Source organism: Camelus ferus, chromosome 5, assembly GCF_009834535.1.
Source record: "Camelus ferus isolate YT-003-E chromosome 5, BCGSAC_Cfer_1.0, whole genome shotgun sequence".
Classification (NCBI taxonomy): Eukaryota; Metazoa; Chordata; class Mammalia; order Artiodactyla; family Camelidae; genus Camelus; species Camelus ferus.
In genome coordinates this window covers 70,071,028-70,090,422 of record NC_045700.1, presented here as the reverse complement: position 1 = coordinate 70,090,422, position 19,395 = coordinate 70,071,028, and the positions used below count along the sequence as shown (strand labels likewise).

General features: G+C 40.6%; 1 protein-coding gene across 1 annotated transcript in view; it reads left to right on the top strand.

Annotated features, from left to right (window-relative positions):
• CDK15 (cyclin dependent kinase 15) overlaps window positions 1-10,895 on the top strand; it is an 87,236-nt gene extending 76,341 nt beyond the window's left edge. Inside the window, exons 17-18 of the mRNA XM_032479170.1 lie at window positions 4,819-4,961; window positions 7,601-10,895. Coding sequence (XP_032335061.1) covers window positions 4,819-4,928 — 110 coding nt within the window. The 3' untranslated portion in view covers window positions 4,929-4,961; window positions 7,601-10,895. The remainder of the gene's footprint in view (window positions 1-4,818; window positions 4,962-7,600) is intronic.
• The last annotated feature ends 8,500 nt before the right edge of the window (window positions 10,896-19,395 follow it).

Here is a 19,395-nt window from a genome sequence, read left to right as displayed (position 1 = left end):
GGTTTGGTGGGGAAGAGGGGAGAAGGATTCTGAGCCAGGTGTCTTGACCCTATTCTGCTTCTAAGAGTTTATAACCTAACTCAGACCACTCTCTCTGCCTTTTAAATCCTCCATTAATCAATACTTAAGAAGCAAGTTAGGAAGTGTCCTCCATAACACACTTCTTCATCTTCCATGTTCAGTGTTGTCCTCAACCCACTCTAACACATTAGAACACAGATGTTGGGTTGAGACATGGCTGATGCTGCTGCATAGAGTCATGTTGGTAGGAGAAGTCTGAGTAAACCAAGTCCCTCAGCCCTACCAGGCTCTTAAGTTGGTTGAAGTTGTTAGCATCATGGTCTGAAAGAATCTCCAAATAAAGATAAGTGCTTCGGGAAAGAGTTAGAGACTCTGTGAGTAGAAAAGGGTCTTGAGACTCCCTATTCTATATCTTCATTATATAGATGAGTCCCTGACAGCCAGGGAAGAATAATCGTGGCTGCTCTTTATTGGGTAGCTAGTACATTACATAAATTCTCATTCAATCTATATGCCAACTGACAAGGCTCAGTTATTATCCTTATTACATATTAGAAAGCTGGGACCAAGAGAGGCGCTAAGTAAATTGCTCAAAGTCATACAGCTGGTAAGTAGGAGAGCCACGATTTGACTGCTGGTCAGACTCCACAAGCCACTTTCTCCTCTGTCTTCATTGCTGCTTGACAAAGATCACATGAGAATTTAGTAGCAAAACAGGGATTAGAACCAAGATCTTGATTCCCAGTCCTGTGACCTTTCTACTGTCTCATGCTCTGTGTTTAATTTAAAGCCTTCCCAGGGAAGATTCCCCATGTCCCCAGGTAACATGTTTAATATCTCACAATTGAGAGGGCTCAATTTTATGTTTAATAAAGACTCATGCCTTTGACCTCTTCCTTAATACTCAATGTCATCTTGTCTTTGGTTGTTTTTTTTTTTAAAGACAGTCACCCTTGGGTTTTAGAATTTCTTAATCAGTGGTGGCTATTATTTTTTCTTACTCTCACTCAATTTTGTAAGAAAAACATCAAGAATCCAATGGAAAATTGGGCAAAGGCATAAAATAGCAATTTGCACAAAGGAAACCAAAAGAACATACCAACACATGGAATAAATAGTCTTAGTAGTGATTAAATAAATACAAATAACTGTTAAAGTAGTTATTTTTCCCCCTCAACTTAATGACTCCCAGTGCTGGGGAGGTTGTGGTAAATTGATTCTCTGCAGATGGTGGTATATGCGGGGACAACCTTTACAAAGCATTCTGCCATACCTATTAGGAGCCATAAAAGTGGTCACAACATTCAACCCTATACTTTGGTTCCTGGAAATTATCCAAAGAAACAACTGAACAGGAGAAAAAAAAAAAAAACTCTAGATGCATAAAAATATTCATTGCAGTGTTGTCTGCAATTTTAAAAATTCTAAAATAAGGATAAAAGAAACGATCCTAAGTATTCAACACAAGAGAACTGATTGAATAAATGCTGTGATATTGACTGAGCATACAGTACTATGTAACCATGCAAAACGATAATTCCCAGGAGCATGGGCTAATATGGAAACATTTATGCTATGACACAAGTTCAAAGAACGTCGAGTATGAAAATTGCATATTATAATGCACCTGTGAAAACGTATTATGCACATCAACAAAACAGAAAGGTAGAGTACAAAAATAAAATGCTCTCCTAGTTGATGGGGATTGTGGGTAATTTTTCCCCTTTTTTCAAAGTTTTCTTTAATGTTGATGTTATACTGCCTTCATTGTTTAAGGGAATGAGGTAAGACCCATGGTACAGGAAGTCAAGCTCTGGATTAAGAATTAAAGAACCTGTGTTTTCTTTTTTTTTCCCCCAGCATCACATGCGTTATTGGTCTTCATAAACCTCAATTTCTCGATCTGCACAATGGGTTAACACTAGTTTCCTGTACCCCAGATTGACAGAATGTTTATTTTATAAAGCTTTTAACTCACTGAATTCAAGGGTTCGTATAAATGCGGTCCTGGGAGGATGAGAGGAGGGAGGGAGAGGAAAAGATAAATAGGCACTAATTAATTTTAAAAGGAAAGATCATCTGCTTTAATCGGAAATGCATATGTGCTGTGCCCCTAGTCAGAGTTTTAAGTGCACTCCATGTTAGTTAGCAACTTCAATTTAAAGTACTGTGTGATCCTTTGGGCTTTGAAGATATGAAGCGTGTATACATACACATGAGCTAAAATTACCACGTAGTCACGGAGGCTGTGTGCACTCTGCATAATTAAATGCACTAAGCAACTCCAGCTGATGGATTGATGATGTGTAAGAGTAGCAGAGAAACCACGTGACGAGGGAAATTATAAGACATTTTGAAATGACGGTTTAATTTCCAAGCTTTCTTTTCAACTTGTGCTTTCTCTTTCAGCCATTACAGGCAAGTGGAAGAGATTTGATTATCTTGTTTCCTGTGAAGGGTTATTTAGCTCCTCAATCCCATTCAGTCACTTTCTGCACTCGAGTGCACCAAGCCTTCACCAGGTTATCAGCCCAGGAAGAGTAAATGGAGACACCAGGATCAGATTTCTAAAGGGAGGAAAGTTAAAGCAGAGTTGGAAAGCGGTGACAGCCAACAGCCAGAAGCGCAGGAACTCAATTAGACTGAAAGACAACTATCTCATTATCTCATTCCGAAATGATCTAAATACATAAGAATCTAAAAGTTTTAAATAAACTTGTCCTACTGACTGTCTAGATGCCTGAATTTCCCTTCTCAAAATATTTTTTAAACACCTACTTTTGTATTTATTTATTCTAAGCACAAAGCAGCTGCGATAATTATGCTGTCAGATTCAGTAAGCTAATGAGGAGTCAGCGAATGGAAGGTTTTGCATTTGTGAGATTGCTGTGGGAGAACCACTCGGCTGCTTTTTTCCTCCTTTTTTTTTTTTTCCTCTTGTTTTCCTTTTCTTTTTCTATGAGTTGGGGAGGAGAGTCGGGCAGTCCACGGCCAAATTGGAATCTCTTTGATTAACTGGTTGCTTTCCCAGCACGGTTCTGCCACACAATGTTCCTCCCTCTCTCTTTCCTTTTCTCTCCCTCCCTCCTTTTTTCTCTCTCCCTCTGTCTCCCCCCTTCTCTCTTCTCCCTCCCTCCTTGCTATTGAGGAGCTGCTGCTTTTGAGGGAAGTCTTCCTGTCACTGTCCCCAAGACAAGAGGACACTTCTCCCTGAGGGAAGTTCTCAAGATGGTTTGGACTTGAGTCAATTCAAGAGTAATCTAAGGTTTAACATGCACTGTTTATTTGAACTGTTTGACTGTTTAGGCTGTGACATGAGCTAAAAGAAAGTTGAATACAAAATTGTGCATTAAAATGCACCTGGGAAAATACATTAGCACATCAACCAAACTTGATGTCTCCCCTTTCCAGTCTAGCAAATGCATAATTCCAAACCGACCGCAGAGTCAGGACCACAGATTACCCAAGGCAGTGAAGACAGAGCCGGTGTTGTAGGTCTATTTCTTCCCCTAGGGTGTGAGCAGCTTCGAGCAAACAATATTATGAAGGCATTTTCTGGTGCACGAAAGCTGGAGCTTCTCTTATTGTTAAATTGTGCGATATTTAGAGCAACCCTGGTTTGTACAGCTTGTGAGCCTTAGAAAAGCAATGCCTGAGTACAAGGATGTCCTGAACTGGTTTTGTGGATGTGCTTTGCTGACAATGTGGCTGTTGATTCTTGATGTTTTTCTCAAGTGGTATCTATGCTGAAGCTTGTAACGGTGGCTACTAGTTATTAAAAATATATTGTGCTTCAAGAACAACCCAGGATGCTTAGCATAGATTATCTTCTTTAAACTTAGAGCAGCCTGCCTGGAAGTTTTATTATCCTTATTTTGCAGATGAGCCCCTTAAAATGTTAACTTTCGGAGGACTTGGGCCATAACTTTAGCATAGTAAGCACCCAGGGACAACACACATTTAACAAACACAGGCACTTATAAAAATGCAAACTGTCAGCATTCTGAGCTAACCAAATACATGGGTCAGAGGCACAGGCAGTATACATATATTTCAAAATATTTTTCTTAATTTACAAAAATTGTACCTTTGAGTCTATTTAAATAGATTGCCACATGTACTAATGTAACAGAATTTGAAACTTCCCAAAACATAGTATCCCAGCACGATGCTCATGACCTGTCATCACTGGGACTCACGTCCAGACTCCTTGGCTTGATACTAACTTCCTTCCATTTTCCCAACTTTATCTTCTAGTCTGTCTTGCCCTAACCTTGCAAGACGACTTGCAGTTCTCTCGAACGCTTTCTTTCCTCTATGCCTTTGTTCGCACTGATCCCTCAGCCAGGAGTACTCTCCCTGGAAGTCCTTGAACGTTGAGAGCATCGTCATCCTTCAAGGTTCAGAAGGCACTTGTCCCTGCTTTTCCTGTGCTCCTTGGGAGACTTAGGACAAGGGCTGCCATTAGTCTTTGTTTGCACCTCTCTTTTGGCCCTTGTTATTGTGTGTGTGTGGCTCCCAGTTCTATTCCTATTTTTACCATCTTCAACATCAAGCATAATGCCTTACCCAAGCGTTCATTCGGTAAATATGCATTGAACTGAATTGAATGGGAGGCACTTGACAGCTGTTCAGTAAAGTGAGTTTTCCATGAGTCAGTATAAATTATTGGTGGCTAAGTCTGGCTCACATTTTGACATCTCTTCGGGTGACAAATATTGAAACAGACATGAAAAATACACCATGAAAGATCCCAGGAAATAATATGTTGGTGCTTTTCTCTCTTCTTCCCTACAGAAGAGTCTTTGTTTACAGTTTCGGGAGTGAGGCTAAAGCCAGAAATGTGTGACCTTTTGGCCTCCTACCGGAAAGGTCACCACCCAGCTGGGTTTAGCAAATGCTGGTGAAAAGAAAAGGCGAGATCACCAAGATCCTTGCAGGTAAGTGGTTCCACCAGTGAGGCTCCTCATGGATGGAAATGAAGATCCATCACTGTCGGGTGAAGACCTGATCCACGGGTTCAGAGCCCCTCTTCTGTGCCCACCTCTTCATTCCCACTCTGGGGACCGGGGCCTTGGGTTTGCAGGCTGTGAAAAAGGGATGGCAGCGTGCACCACCTCCCACTCCCAGAGGAGTGATAAGACTTCTGAGACAGCATTTACAGGTCACCCACCGTAAGGCCTTCAACTGATCTATGTGGAATACTTGACTTCACTGGCATGTTAATTCCCTTAACTACAGAGTTCTGCTGTCAGCTGATAAGACAAAAATCAGAGGTCAGGGTGACCAGCTGTCCCCATTTGCTCGACTCAGCGGTGTCCCAGGATTTGGGATGTTCAGTGCTAAAACTGACACAGTCCCAAGTAAACTAGGATGGTTGGTCACCATAGTGGTGCAAATTACCACCTGGCCTGCCACCAGGAGCCAAAGAAGACCTGGGTCAGAGTCTGGCTCCACCCAGAAGGTAGACCCAGTCATCACTGCTACAGGCTTCCTAGGCTACACCTTTTGTACCATCAGTTACAGGGAGTCGTCTCCAGGGTGAGTTCTGGGAACCACAAAGACCTGGTAGGGAGGCAGGAGCCACCCACAATGTCACAGACTCAGCTGCCCTTGGGAGTCTCCTCTGTCAGCCCAGGGCAGCCAGTCTTCTGAAGTGGAGGAGGGGACGGGGTGCTGTGGAGGATTTTCCCAAAGCAACCACACCCTAAAGAGTTCTGCTGCTGGGCACAGAAAGCCAGGTGGGGTGACTCCAAAAGCCACCGTCGTACAGACATCCCTAGAAGTTACAAAAACACTTCTCATCCTGGGGATTCCATGGTGGGTAGAGGGGACAGAAGTCTAGATAGAGGAATCAAAGTGGAACCCATGCACAGAGCCAGCCAGCCCTAGAGGTGATTTGGCTGAGCATCTGGCAGCCATAGCTCACCGTGCTTCCTAACAGGACTTTTGGGGCCTGGATGGTAACAACTGGCATGCTCCCTGCACCACCCCTGCCCCAATGTTACATGGCAGGATTCAGCTCTTTGCCAATTTCTCTATTAAAGGCACATACACATCAAGGATGTCTGCCTTTTGGATCTTCTAAGATCATTGTGTTTAGAAATTTGGAAAGATCGAGGAAGTTTAGAATTATAGCTGTTCCTCAGAGCATTTTGTGAAATACTGAAGTTTGTATTTTGACAATATACAATTGGAATTACAACAGGCAATACAATAATAATGTGGAATTTCCCAAGTAAAATATTTTCTAGAGCAGAGATTTTACTGTGTAATTATGCCCTTTAAAACCCACTAGTTATGAGGATAGACTGTACTTGAGCTACAATCTATAACATGAAGGATTTGCCCTTCATAAAATTATCAAAGACATTGATGGAAATGGTCCCAGATGGTGGAACTCCATAAGCAGTGACAGTGATTTCTCTTGGTGTTGTTATTTTGTTTTACTAAGCAGCCAGAAGGCAGGGAGATAACCCTGCCTCTCTGATCTATAGTCACTTTCCACAAAGAATCATTACCTGTAGGTATAAATTGGTCACAATTGAAAATCAATTAAATGCAGTGTGACAAACTTGGTGCCTGTGCCGCAGTTGAAGAAGGGAGGCGGGAGATTTAGCCTCTGTTGGAGCAATCTCCTGATGTCCCTAGGCCTGGGTGCTAATGTAAGGAGATAAAACCCATGGGAGATGAACCACAATAGGGAAAAGCTGGAGCAATTAAACTGTTTAATAAACGGCTTGGGATCAGCGAAATCTGGGAGTGCTGGAGTCAGGGACTAAGAGTGGTAATCACAGGGACACTTGGGGCCTGTAAATCTTTTCCACTAAATTGAATTTATGTTAAAATATTCACTTTCCAGGAGATTCAAAATGTCAATTGGGATATTAGGACTTATAACTAGCAGCAATGGCTCAAAATTAGGACTCTCAAAAGAGCCTCAAAAATGTAAGCTTCAGGTATATGGGGAAAAAAATGGATACTAATGTCTACAATAGAGAAATGAATCTAAAATTTACTGGGTAAATACCACGTGCCGAGCCCTTTATACACATATTACTTCAAAGCTGGGTGTGTTTTGAGCAGAGTGTGGTGAGGTACAACTGTAGTTTGTATATCTGGAGATAGATTTTGACTATTTTTAAAGAGGCTGCCTCTGTTAAAATCTATTATCACCTTTTCTACCCATATCTATATATAATTCCATTAATAACTTTGCAATAGTACTTAAGAGGATTCTTTACTCAATCTGTAAAATGTTATTCATTATTTTGATTTTTTAAAATAACTTTTCATTCACTTTCAGGGCTACCTTACTGCTGTTTCCGTTTTAATTTGCTTCATCTTCCTAAGAAACTCCAAATCTAACTCTACACTGGACCAAGGGTTTTATACCATCATCTTCAGTATGATGTCCAAGGCAACAGTACATAATACTTGAAGAAAAAGCAATGAAAGGTTGTTGCTGTTGCCATTTGCCTAGAATTTAATTGAGTGATTGGCTCAAAAATTAGATATAGACTGAAATCACCTGAAAAGAGGACTTCTGAATAATTTCATCCATTTCATTATTTGATAGATCCCTGGGCCAGAAGAGAACAGGACAGATGGGAAGCTGACAGTTGAAAGAATTTGGAGACAGAGCTGGTGCTTACAGAGGCCTGTCACTCTTGTGTTCACTTACAATTTTCCCCCAACAAAAGGACTTCTGTGGCAAGGGCAGGATTAGCCTAAAGTTTAGAAAAGTCTCCAGGGAAGGTGGTGTCTTGGATAAAGTTGCCAACAAAAGGACCTGCTTAAGACTCTTTGTTATGACTTCCTAGGGGCGCTTCTTTCAATAACTAGATTATCAAACACATTGCCACCCCACCCCAGCCAAATTTCAGGAGTTTGGATTGACCTGCTGGTTAGAATTACATTTCAGCCCATCTCCTTCTACTGAACCCTAATTGTCTGTGATGATAGCAAAAGTGATGAGAAATCTCAGCTCTGATTTGATGGTAGAGATACTGAATAGATAGGAGCAAAGAGTTCCAAAGCTGTAATTCCAGTCCTCTTGCACCATCAGACACACACGTGTGTGTGCACACACATGAGTCTCAAACAAAATGAGAGATCTGTCTCAGCTAACACGTGCTCATTTTCTACAATGGGTCCTTCTGAAAGAAGCCAGGGAGACTCAAATTACTTCATCTAGGGATCATCTACTCAGGAGATCAGAAATCTAGTAGCCTAGAAACCAGAGACTCTATATTTCCTTCCAAAGAACAAGGAGGATCTAATTAAGAGAGGATTTTAAAAAATAGTGCCTATGCACTCAAAGTCTGAGATGGAAGAAGGAAAAATGCATACAAATAGTCCAAAAAAATCTACCTTACTGACTACTGACTTTAGTAAGGCCTTTGCCGCAGCCTGCCCAGATATACCTGAAAGATGAAACTGGATGGGCTGGATGATGGGGCAGATATACGTGCTCCAAAAACAGTGGTCACACAACCTAGACAAAGGCCGGCAGTGCTGTGGTACAAGGTTCACTCCCGAGTCAAATGTTTTTATTAATCCCTTGAATAAAATCAGAGAAGGCACACAATTTATTCATATAATTCATTGAAGTCAGTATTGTTATTATTCATTTATTACTTCCATTTTACAAAAAAGGAAACTGAGGATCAGAGAAGTTAAACTCACTCCTCCATGATAGTACACCAGAGTTAAGGTGTGAACCTCATGTCTGGCTGTCTCCAACATCTGCGATCTTTCCAGTCATCACAAACCTATCAAATCTGTAGAATACATAACTCTTTAAGAGGCAGCTGACATTTAGCATTGAATCATTATTCCAGAGACTGAGATCTTACTAAGAGCTAATGTGTACCACTACACACCTATGAGAATGACCAAATTCCAGAACACTAACAACACCAAATGCTGCCAGGGATGTGGAGCAACAGGAAATCTTACTGCTGGTGGGAATGCAAAATGGTGCAGCCACTTTGGAAGACAGTTTGGCTTATAAAACTAAGCACACTCTTACCATAGTTCTAGCAGTTGTGCACTTTGGTATTCACCCAGAGGAGCTGAAAAATTACGTTCCCACAAAAACCTATACACAGTTGTTTATAGCAGCTTTATTCATAATCACCAAAACTTCAAAACAACCAAGATGTCCTTCAGTAGGTGAGTGGATAAATAAACTGTGGTACTTCCAGACAATAGAATATTATTCAACACTAAAAGAAATGGAAAAAAAAAAAAAAAAGAATGGTGCTATCAAACCATAAAAAGACTTGCAGGAACTTTAAACGTGTATTACTGAGTGAAAGAGGCCAGACTGAAAAGGCTACATACTACATGATTACAACGATTTGACATTCTGGAAAAGGCAAAATTATAGACACAGTAAAAAGACCAGTGTTTGCTTAGGGGTTAGGAGGGAGAGAGTGATGAACAGATGGAGCACAGAGGATTTTTAGGACAGTGAAACTATGCATGATAGTATAACGGTGCCTCCGTGTCATTATAAATTTGTCCAGACCCATAGAATGTACAACACCAAGAGTGCACTCTAATGTAAACTACAGCCTTTGGATAATGATAATGATGAGTCAGTGTAGGTTCATAGAGTGTAACAAAGGTAGCACTCTGTGGGGGATGTTGATAATGCGGGAGGCTGTGCACGTGTGGGGGAAGAGGGTATATGGGAAATCTCTGTACCTTCTGCTGAATATTGCCGTGAATCTAAAATTGCTTGAAAAAATAGTCTGTAAAATAAACCAAAAAACCGCCCCCAGCAAACTAAAAAAGCTAATGAGCAACAAGTCAATACAACATTTATTCCTATCAAATTTCATCTGGTTTAATTTCTTACTCTTTAGGCTTAATGTGTCAACAAGTTAAGTAAGGCTGTGACTTCGTGGAAATTGGCACTTTTAAGTATAATATTTATTAATAGTATGCCTGGCTGCCCACAAAAGATAATGCTAATACTTGTAGGCGATATAAATGAAGGAATAAGATAAGGTCCCAGAGAAGGGAATTAGATCACATCTAAACAATTGTTAAGTTTAACTCTACCCATCACACTTGAAAAGAAACATCATATTGAAGTAAATATTTATTGTGCATCTATTAGTTTACAGATCTAATCCTGTTTAATCCTCTTAACAAGATAAGAGGTAGATGTAATTATTCCCTACCTTACAGAGAAGAACACAGAATCCAAATTAAGCAGCTAGGATTTGATGCTCAGGCTCTGTCTCCGAAGTCTGTGCTTTCCCCACCCCCAGCTCTGGGCTGCGTGCTCCAAGGAGGGCTGCCAGGAGAATAGAGGGCATGGAGACCGGGGCACAAGGAGGAATCATCCAAAAAGAGAAAACCCAGGGGCAGAGAAATTCTCTTCAAGGAACTAAGGGTTCTCACAGAGCAAGGGCTGACGCTCCGCAGGGCAGCCTTAGTGCCAGTTACAGACACACACATTGAAAGCTCAGGGGTGCTACTTTTGATACAGCTAGAAGAGTTCAACAATTTCACCTCCTCACCAGTGAAATGAGCTCCCACAACAGCAGCAGACTTCCTTTGTGCCCTGGAAGACATGAGAGTTTCCCATATTGGAAATTAGAATAGCTGACCCCTAGGGTCCCATCTAATTCCAAGATTGTCTAATAAGGGCTTTTAAACAGCTGTGGACTTGGAATTATATTCAGTAAGATCCTATTGTTGCAAAAACAGCTAGGCTTGCTTTTTTTTTCTAAGGACTTTTTAAAAAGTAGAAATTGACAAAATTATTCTCTTTAATTATAATGAAAGATAAATCATGCTCATGCTTCCTTCTTTTTCTCCTTTAATGAATGGATTTGCCTATTCAAAAGCTTAATAAAAATTATATACGAAACACCAAAACGTCATTCCAGTCTTCCTCTCTTCCTTGATTTTGTAAAAGGAACATTCCTGGTGTTTGTGCATGTTCTTTCCCCTTATGTTTTTGTTGATTCTTTTGTATAGACATACACCTGACTTTTAAAAACATGATTTATTTTTGTTCAATTAGCTGTATGAGTTATTTTAGCGATACTTGCTTTTCCAGTCACTAGTGCTACTCTCCTATTATATCTGTCTTCCAATCTCCATAATGGAAGGCACTTCCTGGCCCTCTGGTGGGTGAATAGGGCTGTATGATTGCTGGTCAGTGACTTGTGAGCGGAAGTGATATGTGTCACTTCTCAGTCAAGCATTCAATTGATTGCTAGTGCAAGACCCTCCAGGTCTCTTTTTATTTTTCCTTCTGTTGTAGCAACCAGCGGTGTTCAAGATGATCCCAGACTGGGGAGATGTAGAACAGTCCCCAGATGACATATGATGACTATATAACAAGAAAGAGAAATAAAACTTCGTTTTAATCCATCAATATTTGGAAGTTGTTACTGCAGTATAACCGAGCCTATCCTGACTAGTACTGGGCCACATAAAACGTAGTCCTGCACTGTCCAACCTGGTAGTTACTAGCTTCGTGTGACTATTTATATTTAAATTTAAATTTAATTAAGGTAAAATTTAGTTCCTTGGTCACATTAACCACATTTAAAGGGCTCAATAGCCATGTATGGCTGCTGGCTACCACAATACAGGATGCAGATACAGAAGAACATATCCATTATTGCAGAAAATTTTGTTGATTGGTGCTGACATAGAGTGGTAGGATTTTTATGAGTTGGTAATGTTGTCTTCTAACATTTCTCTTTATTTTAAGTACACATCTAATGCCACGTTGGAGTTATTCTCAAAAAATTTTGCCTTTTTATAACAAAATCTCTGGAGCATCCAGTGGAGGTTGCCTTCTGGAAGAAAATAAATTACTCTGAGCAGTTACATTTCTTAGAACCAAAGTGCTCAGACTTTCCTGAAGGTTACATTGACTGACACCTTTTTGTTACTCTCCACACCTTCCATAAATGAATTCCTAGAGTGGTTTTACTTTAATCTATCCTTTCTGAACCTATTCACATTTTCTCCATTCCTAAGTATGTTAATAGGCACCTGGTATAAGATCTTAGGCACTTGGTAGTGAATTCACCCAAGTTTATTAGCATCCTTGTAAACAATTGTTTCTTTTGTAAGAAATGTCATTGGATATTACAAGAAAATCTTGTGGGAGCCCAAAACTGAACCAATAGATAAAATAATCCTTCCATCTGTTCATTAATACAAACATCCGGACAATAAATATAAAAATTAAAGTTCCCCTAAGGATCTGGTAGTCGAATGGTGCATTAGGTGAAAACAAATACAAGATTCAGTGACAGCATATCAGTCCCCCTGTCATAAAGGAGATGACAATCAATCTTTATCTTCAACTGAGAGTTTGACAGGCAGGCAGTTGTGGATGGGGTGAAAAGAAGACAGCCCTGTGTGAGGGAAAGAATGTTTTTGGTCATAAGGAATTGGAAGCCCCCATTCAGTGGCTTAATCCATAAGGATATCAGTTCACATAGGAAGTCCAGAAGTAGGTGGTTCCAGGATTGATTAACTTGATGAGTCAATGACATCGTCAACAACCCAGGTTCCTTCCATCTTTCTTCACTGTATATTCATTGTCCTTTGTCGTCTTCATTCTCAGACTGGCTCCCATCGTGGTCACAAGATGCTGCCACTGTTCCAGGTATCCCATGCAGGTATGACACTGTCCAGTTGAAGAAGAGGGTGTCTCTTCCTGTGTGCTTCCTTTTCAAAGAAAGCATAGTTGTTTTCACATCTTACTGATCAGACTGTCACATATCCATTCCTAGGGAAATTAGATGACTGCTTAGAATGGTCAGGATTAGCTACTGATCTGAAGCCAGAATCGCCTTTCCTGAGGGGCAAATTCCTGAATAATCAGTTTTCTTTTAACTGGGGAAGAAGTGGGGATTGACTGTTGGACAGTCAACCAAAGAATTTGCCACAGCATATAATTGACTATGGGGTCTATTTGTGCAGGGAGTTGAAGAATGGCTGTAAGGTTTCCAGTCTAGGGGCCTGGATGACTTGTTATATTATTTTTAATCAAGCAATTAGTTCCAGAAAGGAGGTTATGAGCTCATTTCTAGACAGCTTGAGTTGGAGGTGTGCATCAGAAAAGTGGAACTGCTGACCTGGGGCTAGGAAATGAAGACCGGCTCTATGCGGGCATCACTTCCATAAATGTCCCAGAAGTCCCTGAGGTGTGATTGCCCAAGAGGATGTAAAGAAAGAGAAGAAGCACAAGGATGGGAGAAGGAAGAATCTGCAAAGGAGACAAAGTGTTAATGGCTAGAGAGTTGGGGCAGAAAACTAGAATCATTCTGGGTGACAAAAGTTCAGGATAGTGTTCCAAGACTGGCCTACAGAGAAAATATCAGGAGGGTAAAGATTAAAGCAGGCCATGGACTTTGGTGGCTACTGGTCAGGGGTGACCTCTAAGGGAGCAGTTTCCATGGAACGGTGGTCATAGTAAAATACAATGGGTCAAAGAGAGAGTGAGTGATAAGAAAGTAGAGGCAGGAATTATCCTTCAGAAACTCTGTCATAAAAGGTGGAAAAGGTGGAAGAGTGTGGAAGCACCAAGAGAGTTCCTTACTTTTTTTTTTTTTTTTCAGTTTTTAGTTTTTAGTTTTTTTTTAAAGCAGAAGAGAGATTGAAGCATTTTATGGGCTGAAGGAAAAAGAAAGAAAGAAGTTGGGAGAATCAGTGGATAGTCTAAACACGCCAAGCATGCTCCCTCCTTGGGCTTCTGCCTGACTCTTTCCTCTGTCTGGAACACTTTTCTCCCAAAGAGCTACACAGCCAACTCCCTTGCCTACTTCAACCCTTTGTTCCAATATCAGTGAAACCTACCCCAGCCACCCTATTCAACAATCAAGCCTCCTGTGCACAAATCCCCCTTACCCTATTCAACTTTTCTAAAGCATGTTATTACTGAATTTCACACTCTATAATTTATGGTTTACACATTTATGATGTGAATTGTTTTTCTCACTTCTGCTAAAATGTAAGCTCCATGAGGACAGGAAACTTTGTCTTATTCACTGATGTATTTTAAGTACCTTGAACAGTCCATTGCACATAGTACGTGATTGATCATTGAATCAATGAACTCCTCTGCCTTTGCAGCCCAACACTCATTTACTCTGTTGACCTGATCTGGGTTTGTTGTGGTTTTCTTCATTTGTTTATATAAAACATACTGATGTTTTACCTTTGTTTACAGTTAACCCTTGAACAGCCCTGGGGGTTAGAAGCACCAACCCTCTGCACAGTCAAAAATTTGAATGTAACTTATAATCAGTCCTCCATATCAGTGTTCCTCCATATCCACATTTCTACATCCACAGATTCAACCAACTGAAGATTTTGTAGCACTGTAGTATTTACCTTTGAAAAAAAATCCACATATAAGTGGACCTATGTTCAAACTCATGTTGTTCAAGGGTCAACTGTATTTTCTCTCTTCCCCCACTAGAAAGTAAGCCCTGTAGGAAAAAGGATTTAGTATGTTCTGTTCACTGACGTATCAAAAGCATCTAGAATTGTGCATGACACATAGTGTTCAACAAATATTTGTGGAATATATAAATGAATGAATCAGTGAAGATTCAGAGATTGAAGAAAATGAGATTAAGAGCCCATGTTTGAGGTGAAGAGGATAAGAGACACATATTCTCTGTAACAGGAAAAAAGAGAAGTATGTAGGTAAAGATTTAGGAAAGTTCTGAAGAGTGCTCAGCTGGTGGGCAGGTGTGCAGAATCAGGAGCCAGACTGCTTTGGATCTGGCTCTGCACTAACTACCTTTGTGACCTTGGGCAAGTTACTTTACTTCTCTGTGCACTCATTTCATCCTTTGTAAAACAAGGATAATCATAATATCTGTCTCACAGAGTTGCTTCTGAGGATCAAATGAGTTAAGACATTTCAAGTATTTTAAACAGTGCCTGACGGATGGGAAGCACTATGAAAATCAGCTAACTTGTGCTAGTGGTGATGTTCAAGGGGGTGGTGGTTGTAGTGGTGGTGGTTGTGATGGTGGAGATGGTTGTGACGGTGGTGGTTGTTGTGATGGTGGTTGTGATGGTGGTGGTAGTGATGGTGGTGATGGCTGTGATGGTGGCGGTGGTTGTGATGGTGGTGGTAGTAGTCATAGGAAAGCAGAAGATAAAGGAACCAGGGAAATGAAAGTTTCAAAGCCATGGGATTCTAGGTAACCAGGTAAGGCAGGAGGACAATTAGAAACCAAGTTAAAGAGTAAAAGGGTTGGATTGGAGTTCAGTTTAGAACGAAGTTGGGGGAGGAAAAGCCACAACTGGTTCTGGTTGTTTGTGACCGTGGTGAGCCTGGCTAGTTAAAGTTGCAGGCACTCTTATAATGAAGTGTACTGGGGTTTTATTAACCTCCTGCTCTAATAACCATTCAAAAATTAAGATTGTGTTTTAAAAAATAGGTATTTTCTCTCCCAATTCCAATTCCTGCAAACTTGTATGACATATAATAATGGCACTGATTTTTTTTTTTTGTCCTCTCTGAGATTTTTTTGTTTGCTCTTTTTTTAAGTTTTGCAGGTGTTTTGTAATTTATTATGTTTAAACAATGTTTGAGGAGAGATCTAGGGGATTCGAGGCAGGAAATGCAAAAGGCCAGGCTAATGGCACTAACAGAACCCACAACAATGGCCACCACGGGCCACACATCTCTGGAAAAGACAATTCCCCACAAGGGCGGCTGGGGAAGGCAGATAAAAGACCGAAGTTGGGTCATGTGACAGGTGTCACTTGAGTAACGGTACTGGGGCTTGAGATAAAAGCCCACTCCTTCTGGTCATGTGACACAGCTTCATTACGCTCCCAGCGGGGGGTTAGAGAGTCTGTATGCCATTTTACTTATTTATTTATTTGTGTTTTTTCCCCCCATATTCTGTGATAATGAGAAAATGTTTAAACTCCCATCTCTGTGTTTAAACATTTCTCCCTGCTGACAGCAGCGGGATACCCCTTGATCAACTGTCAGATTGGAAAGTGCAATTTTTCTGGAAAGTAAACAGCATGTTAGCTGGTTGGAAATAATTTTCTGTTTATTGGTAGCTGTTAGTCCAGGAGTGATGGAACTCCATGACAGCACTTGTCAAGGGAGGAATAAGAAACAAGTTTGGAAATACCTTTAAGACTGAGCTCTGACAAGAGGGCCTTACTATTTTTTGAAAGAAATGTGCTCTAAAAAAGTTAAATTCAAATGTGGAAAAAAAAAACTTTTCCAGTGTTGCCAACTCCTGGAGATTCTTCTGGCAACAGTGATACCAAGTCAAAGGTAAACTCACAGAATGCTGGGATTGGAAGGGTCCTTGGCAGTTACTAAATCCAACCCACTGGGGAAACTGAGGCCCGGCCAAATGCCTTGGATTTTTCTCACAAATAAAAGGAAAACATAAGAATCACTAATATAAAGAAATAAAGATTATTTTTGCTTTTCAATTTCATGTATAAAGATAAATGGAAAAACCAAGGGGAGGCAGTTTAAACATTTGGCCTATGTGTACTTAACAACCAGGTTTAATAGCTTTTGTATAATTTAGATTATTTTTTTGCAGAGTGGTTAAAAAGGCATCACAATAGTCTTACTGATTAAGCAGATCAGAAAAAAAAAGGCTCCAATAGAAATAATATGTAGACTTTAAGCTATATGTAGTCATCAGTTCATATAGATCTGTTTTTTTTAAATTGAAGTATAGTCAGTTTACGATGTTGTGTCAATTTCTGGTGTATAACATGTTTCAGCTATACGTACACATACGTATATTCATTTTCATATTCTTATTCATTACAGGTTACTACAAGATATTGAATATAGTTCCTTGTGGTATACAGGAGAAACTTGCTGTTAATCTATTTCATATAGTTAATATTTATAGTTATTTATAATTAATATTTGCAAATTGATCTTGAATTAGGCTAAATCAGTTTCTGGTTTGCCCCAGATTTTGTAAATTTACAAATCACTTCTTCCCGATATCTAGAAAAGTATTTCCAGCTGCTGACTAGGTGCCTTCACCTAGGTCTCTCCAACAAATATATCTAGTACTGCACGTCCAAACATCTTCTCCCCCAAGTCATAAGCAACGTGAATAGGCCTTTCAGTTCCTGTTTTGGTTAATAGTCTTGCCTTGCCATTCACCCAGTTGCCTGATCCCCCCTCACCCTCCCTATTTTCTCTTCCCCATCCACTGCCCGGCCACACACCTGTGGTCCTCTGCAGGCTTGCACCAACAAAATCAGCATCACCTGGGAAATGGTCAGAAATACAGATTCTTGGCCATGCCCCAGACCTGCTGCATCGAAAGCTAGGGCTGGGGCCCAGCAAGTTAACAAGCCTTCCAGGGGATTCTGATGCACTGAAGTTTGAGAACCACTGCCCCAGAGGTGTTCTCCAGACCTTGTCCAGTGGTCCCCTGCCTGGCCTCCCAGTCCCAGTTTCTTTCTTTTCTGGAGTATGCTCCCCACCAGTGGCTCTCAACCTTGGCTGCACTTTGGCATCACCTGGAGAGTTTTATTTTTAAATACCAAATGCCTGAGTCCTGGGAATTCTTGTTTAATTGATCTGGTGTTGCAGCGTTAGATGTCAGAATTTTTAAAAGCTCCTCGTGTAATTCTGATGTGCAGCCAGGACTGATAATCACTGCTCCACAATGAAGCAAATCGATGATGTCACTAGTCCCCTTGTAAAGTCTCCATCGGTCAAGATAAATTCTGAACAGGACTCTCCAACACGGCCCCCACCCAAACTCTCCATCTGGCTTCACCATCCTCAAGGCTCATTCACTTCCTCTACTCTCAGCCACACGGAATGTCTCATCATCCCCCAAACGCAGTGTTCTGTTCATCCCATTAGACTTTTGTACTTCCTATTCCCTCTGCTTGGAGTATCCTCCTTCATTCTGCCTGATGAATTCTGGCCCATTCTTCAAAACTCAGCTCAAAAGTCACTTTCCCTGACTACTCCAGCCTCAAGTTAGCCATTCTCTCCTCTAGGACCCCAGAACACTCTGTCCCTACTATATCAGAGTATAGGTCCCATTTCAGTGTAATCATTGTCAACACTTTTTCTTTTTCGCTAAAACTGCATCAGGAACAAGTCAGAAGAATACTTAGCTTTTTAATTTTATGGACACTGAGAAGATACTCAATAAATGTTGGTTATGTGAGTGAACTAAAAATAAAGTCAACCACACTTGTTGCCTATCACTGAGATCGAATCATGGTGCCATTTGGCTTTTCTTTCCAGAAACAGTAAGGCTCATATAACTCCTGTGACATGTAAGGACGAGGAGTTAACCTGATCTAGGTTCTTGGCCTTCGTTTTTTAATCTTTAAAATAATATCAATAATACTACTTTGTAGAGTGAGTGTGAGGACTCGCTTCATAACACCCAGCAGAGTGCTTGACGCAGAGCAGGCACGAAATAAATTAAAGTTTTTGTTATCATAATAAGTAAAACTAACTGAAAACAAAGAAAGTCGAACTGAGCAGCACATCTGTTTACACATCTTGTCTCCCTCTTCAGAGCGTGAGCTCCTGACAGTCAGAAACTGTCTTATTATCTGCGTGTTCCCTGGGGCTGGGAACCCAGTGGGCATTCATTAATTGATTCAGTTCCTCACTCAACAGCATTTATTAAGCTAATAAATGAAACAAATACTATCTGGGTTAGAATGATGGCTTGCTGTTTGGGGGCACAGAAAGACTCACACATCTGCCCATCTTACAAAGCAGAATCACAGTCTTGGCAGCTGGAAGGTATCATGGAGATCACTTTAAAGCTCCTTATTTACAGATGAGGAAATGGAAATAACCCAACAGTAAAAGCCATTTTAATTTCAATATTCAATAAAGAATCCAGGTTACAAATTGATGCTGACCAAACAGGAATACAAGTCCATGTTTGTATAGGCTTGTTGAGTGAGCACTGTAACTGGGACAGCACCTGAGTTTTCAGTGGGTGAGAAATTGGCAGGTGGAGAAGAATCTCAGTGGGGAGAAAAATCACAAGTGGCACCCTTGAGTATCGTTAACTCCAGATCATATGGTTCCTTTCTTGGAAAAGAAAGCACCTTTTGCCCAATATGCATTTAAATTTATGTTACTCTGTCCTTTCAAAAGGCAGGTAGAAGGCACAGTTTGGTCATTTAACAGGTTCTTATTCAAGCAACAACAAAGAACAGATAAAAGCGTTTAGTAGATATGATCATGTATGTAAGCCTCCTTTTAAAAATGAATCACTTCAGTAGAGTGGCCTGTAGGTCTGAGTCACTTCCAAAAGGTCTGAAAGCCACTTTCAGCTTTCAGGGCAGTCTGGTGTGGAGTTTCCCGGTGAGCCA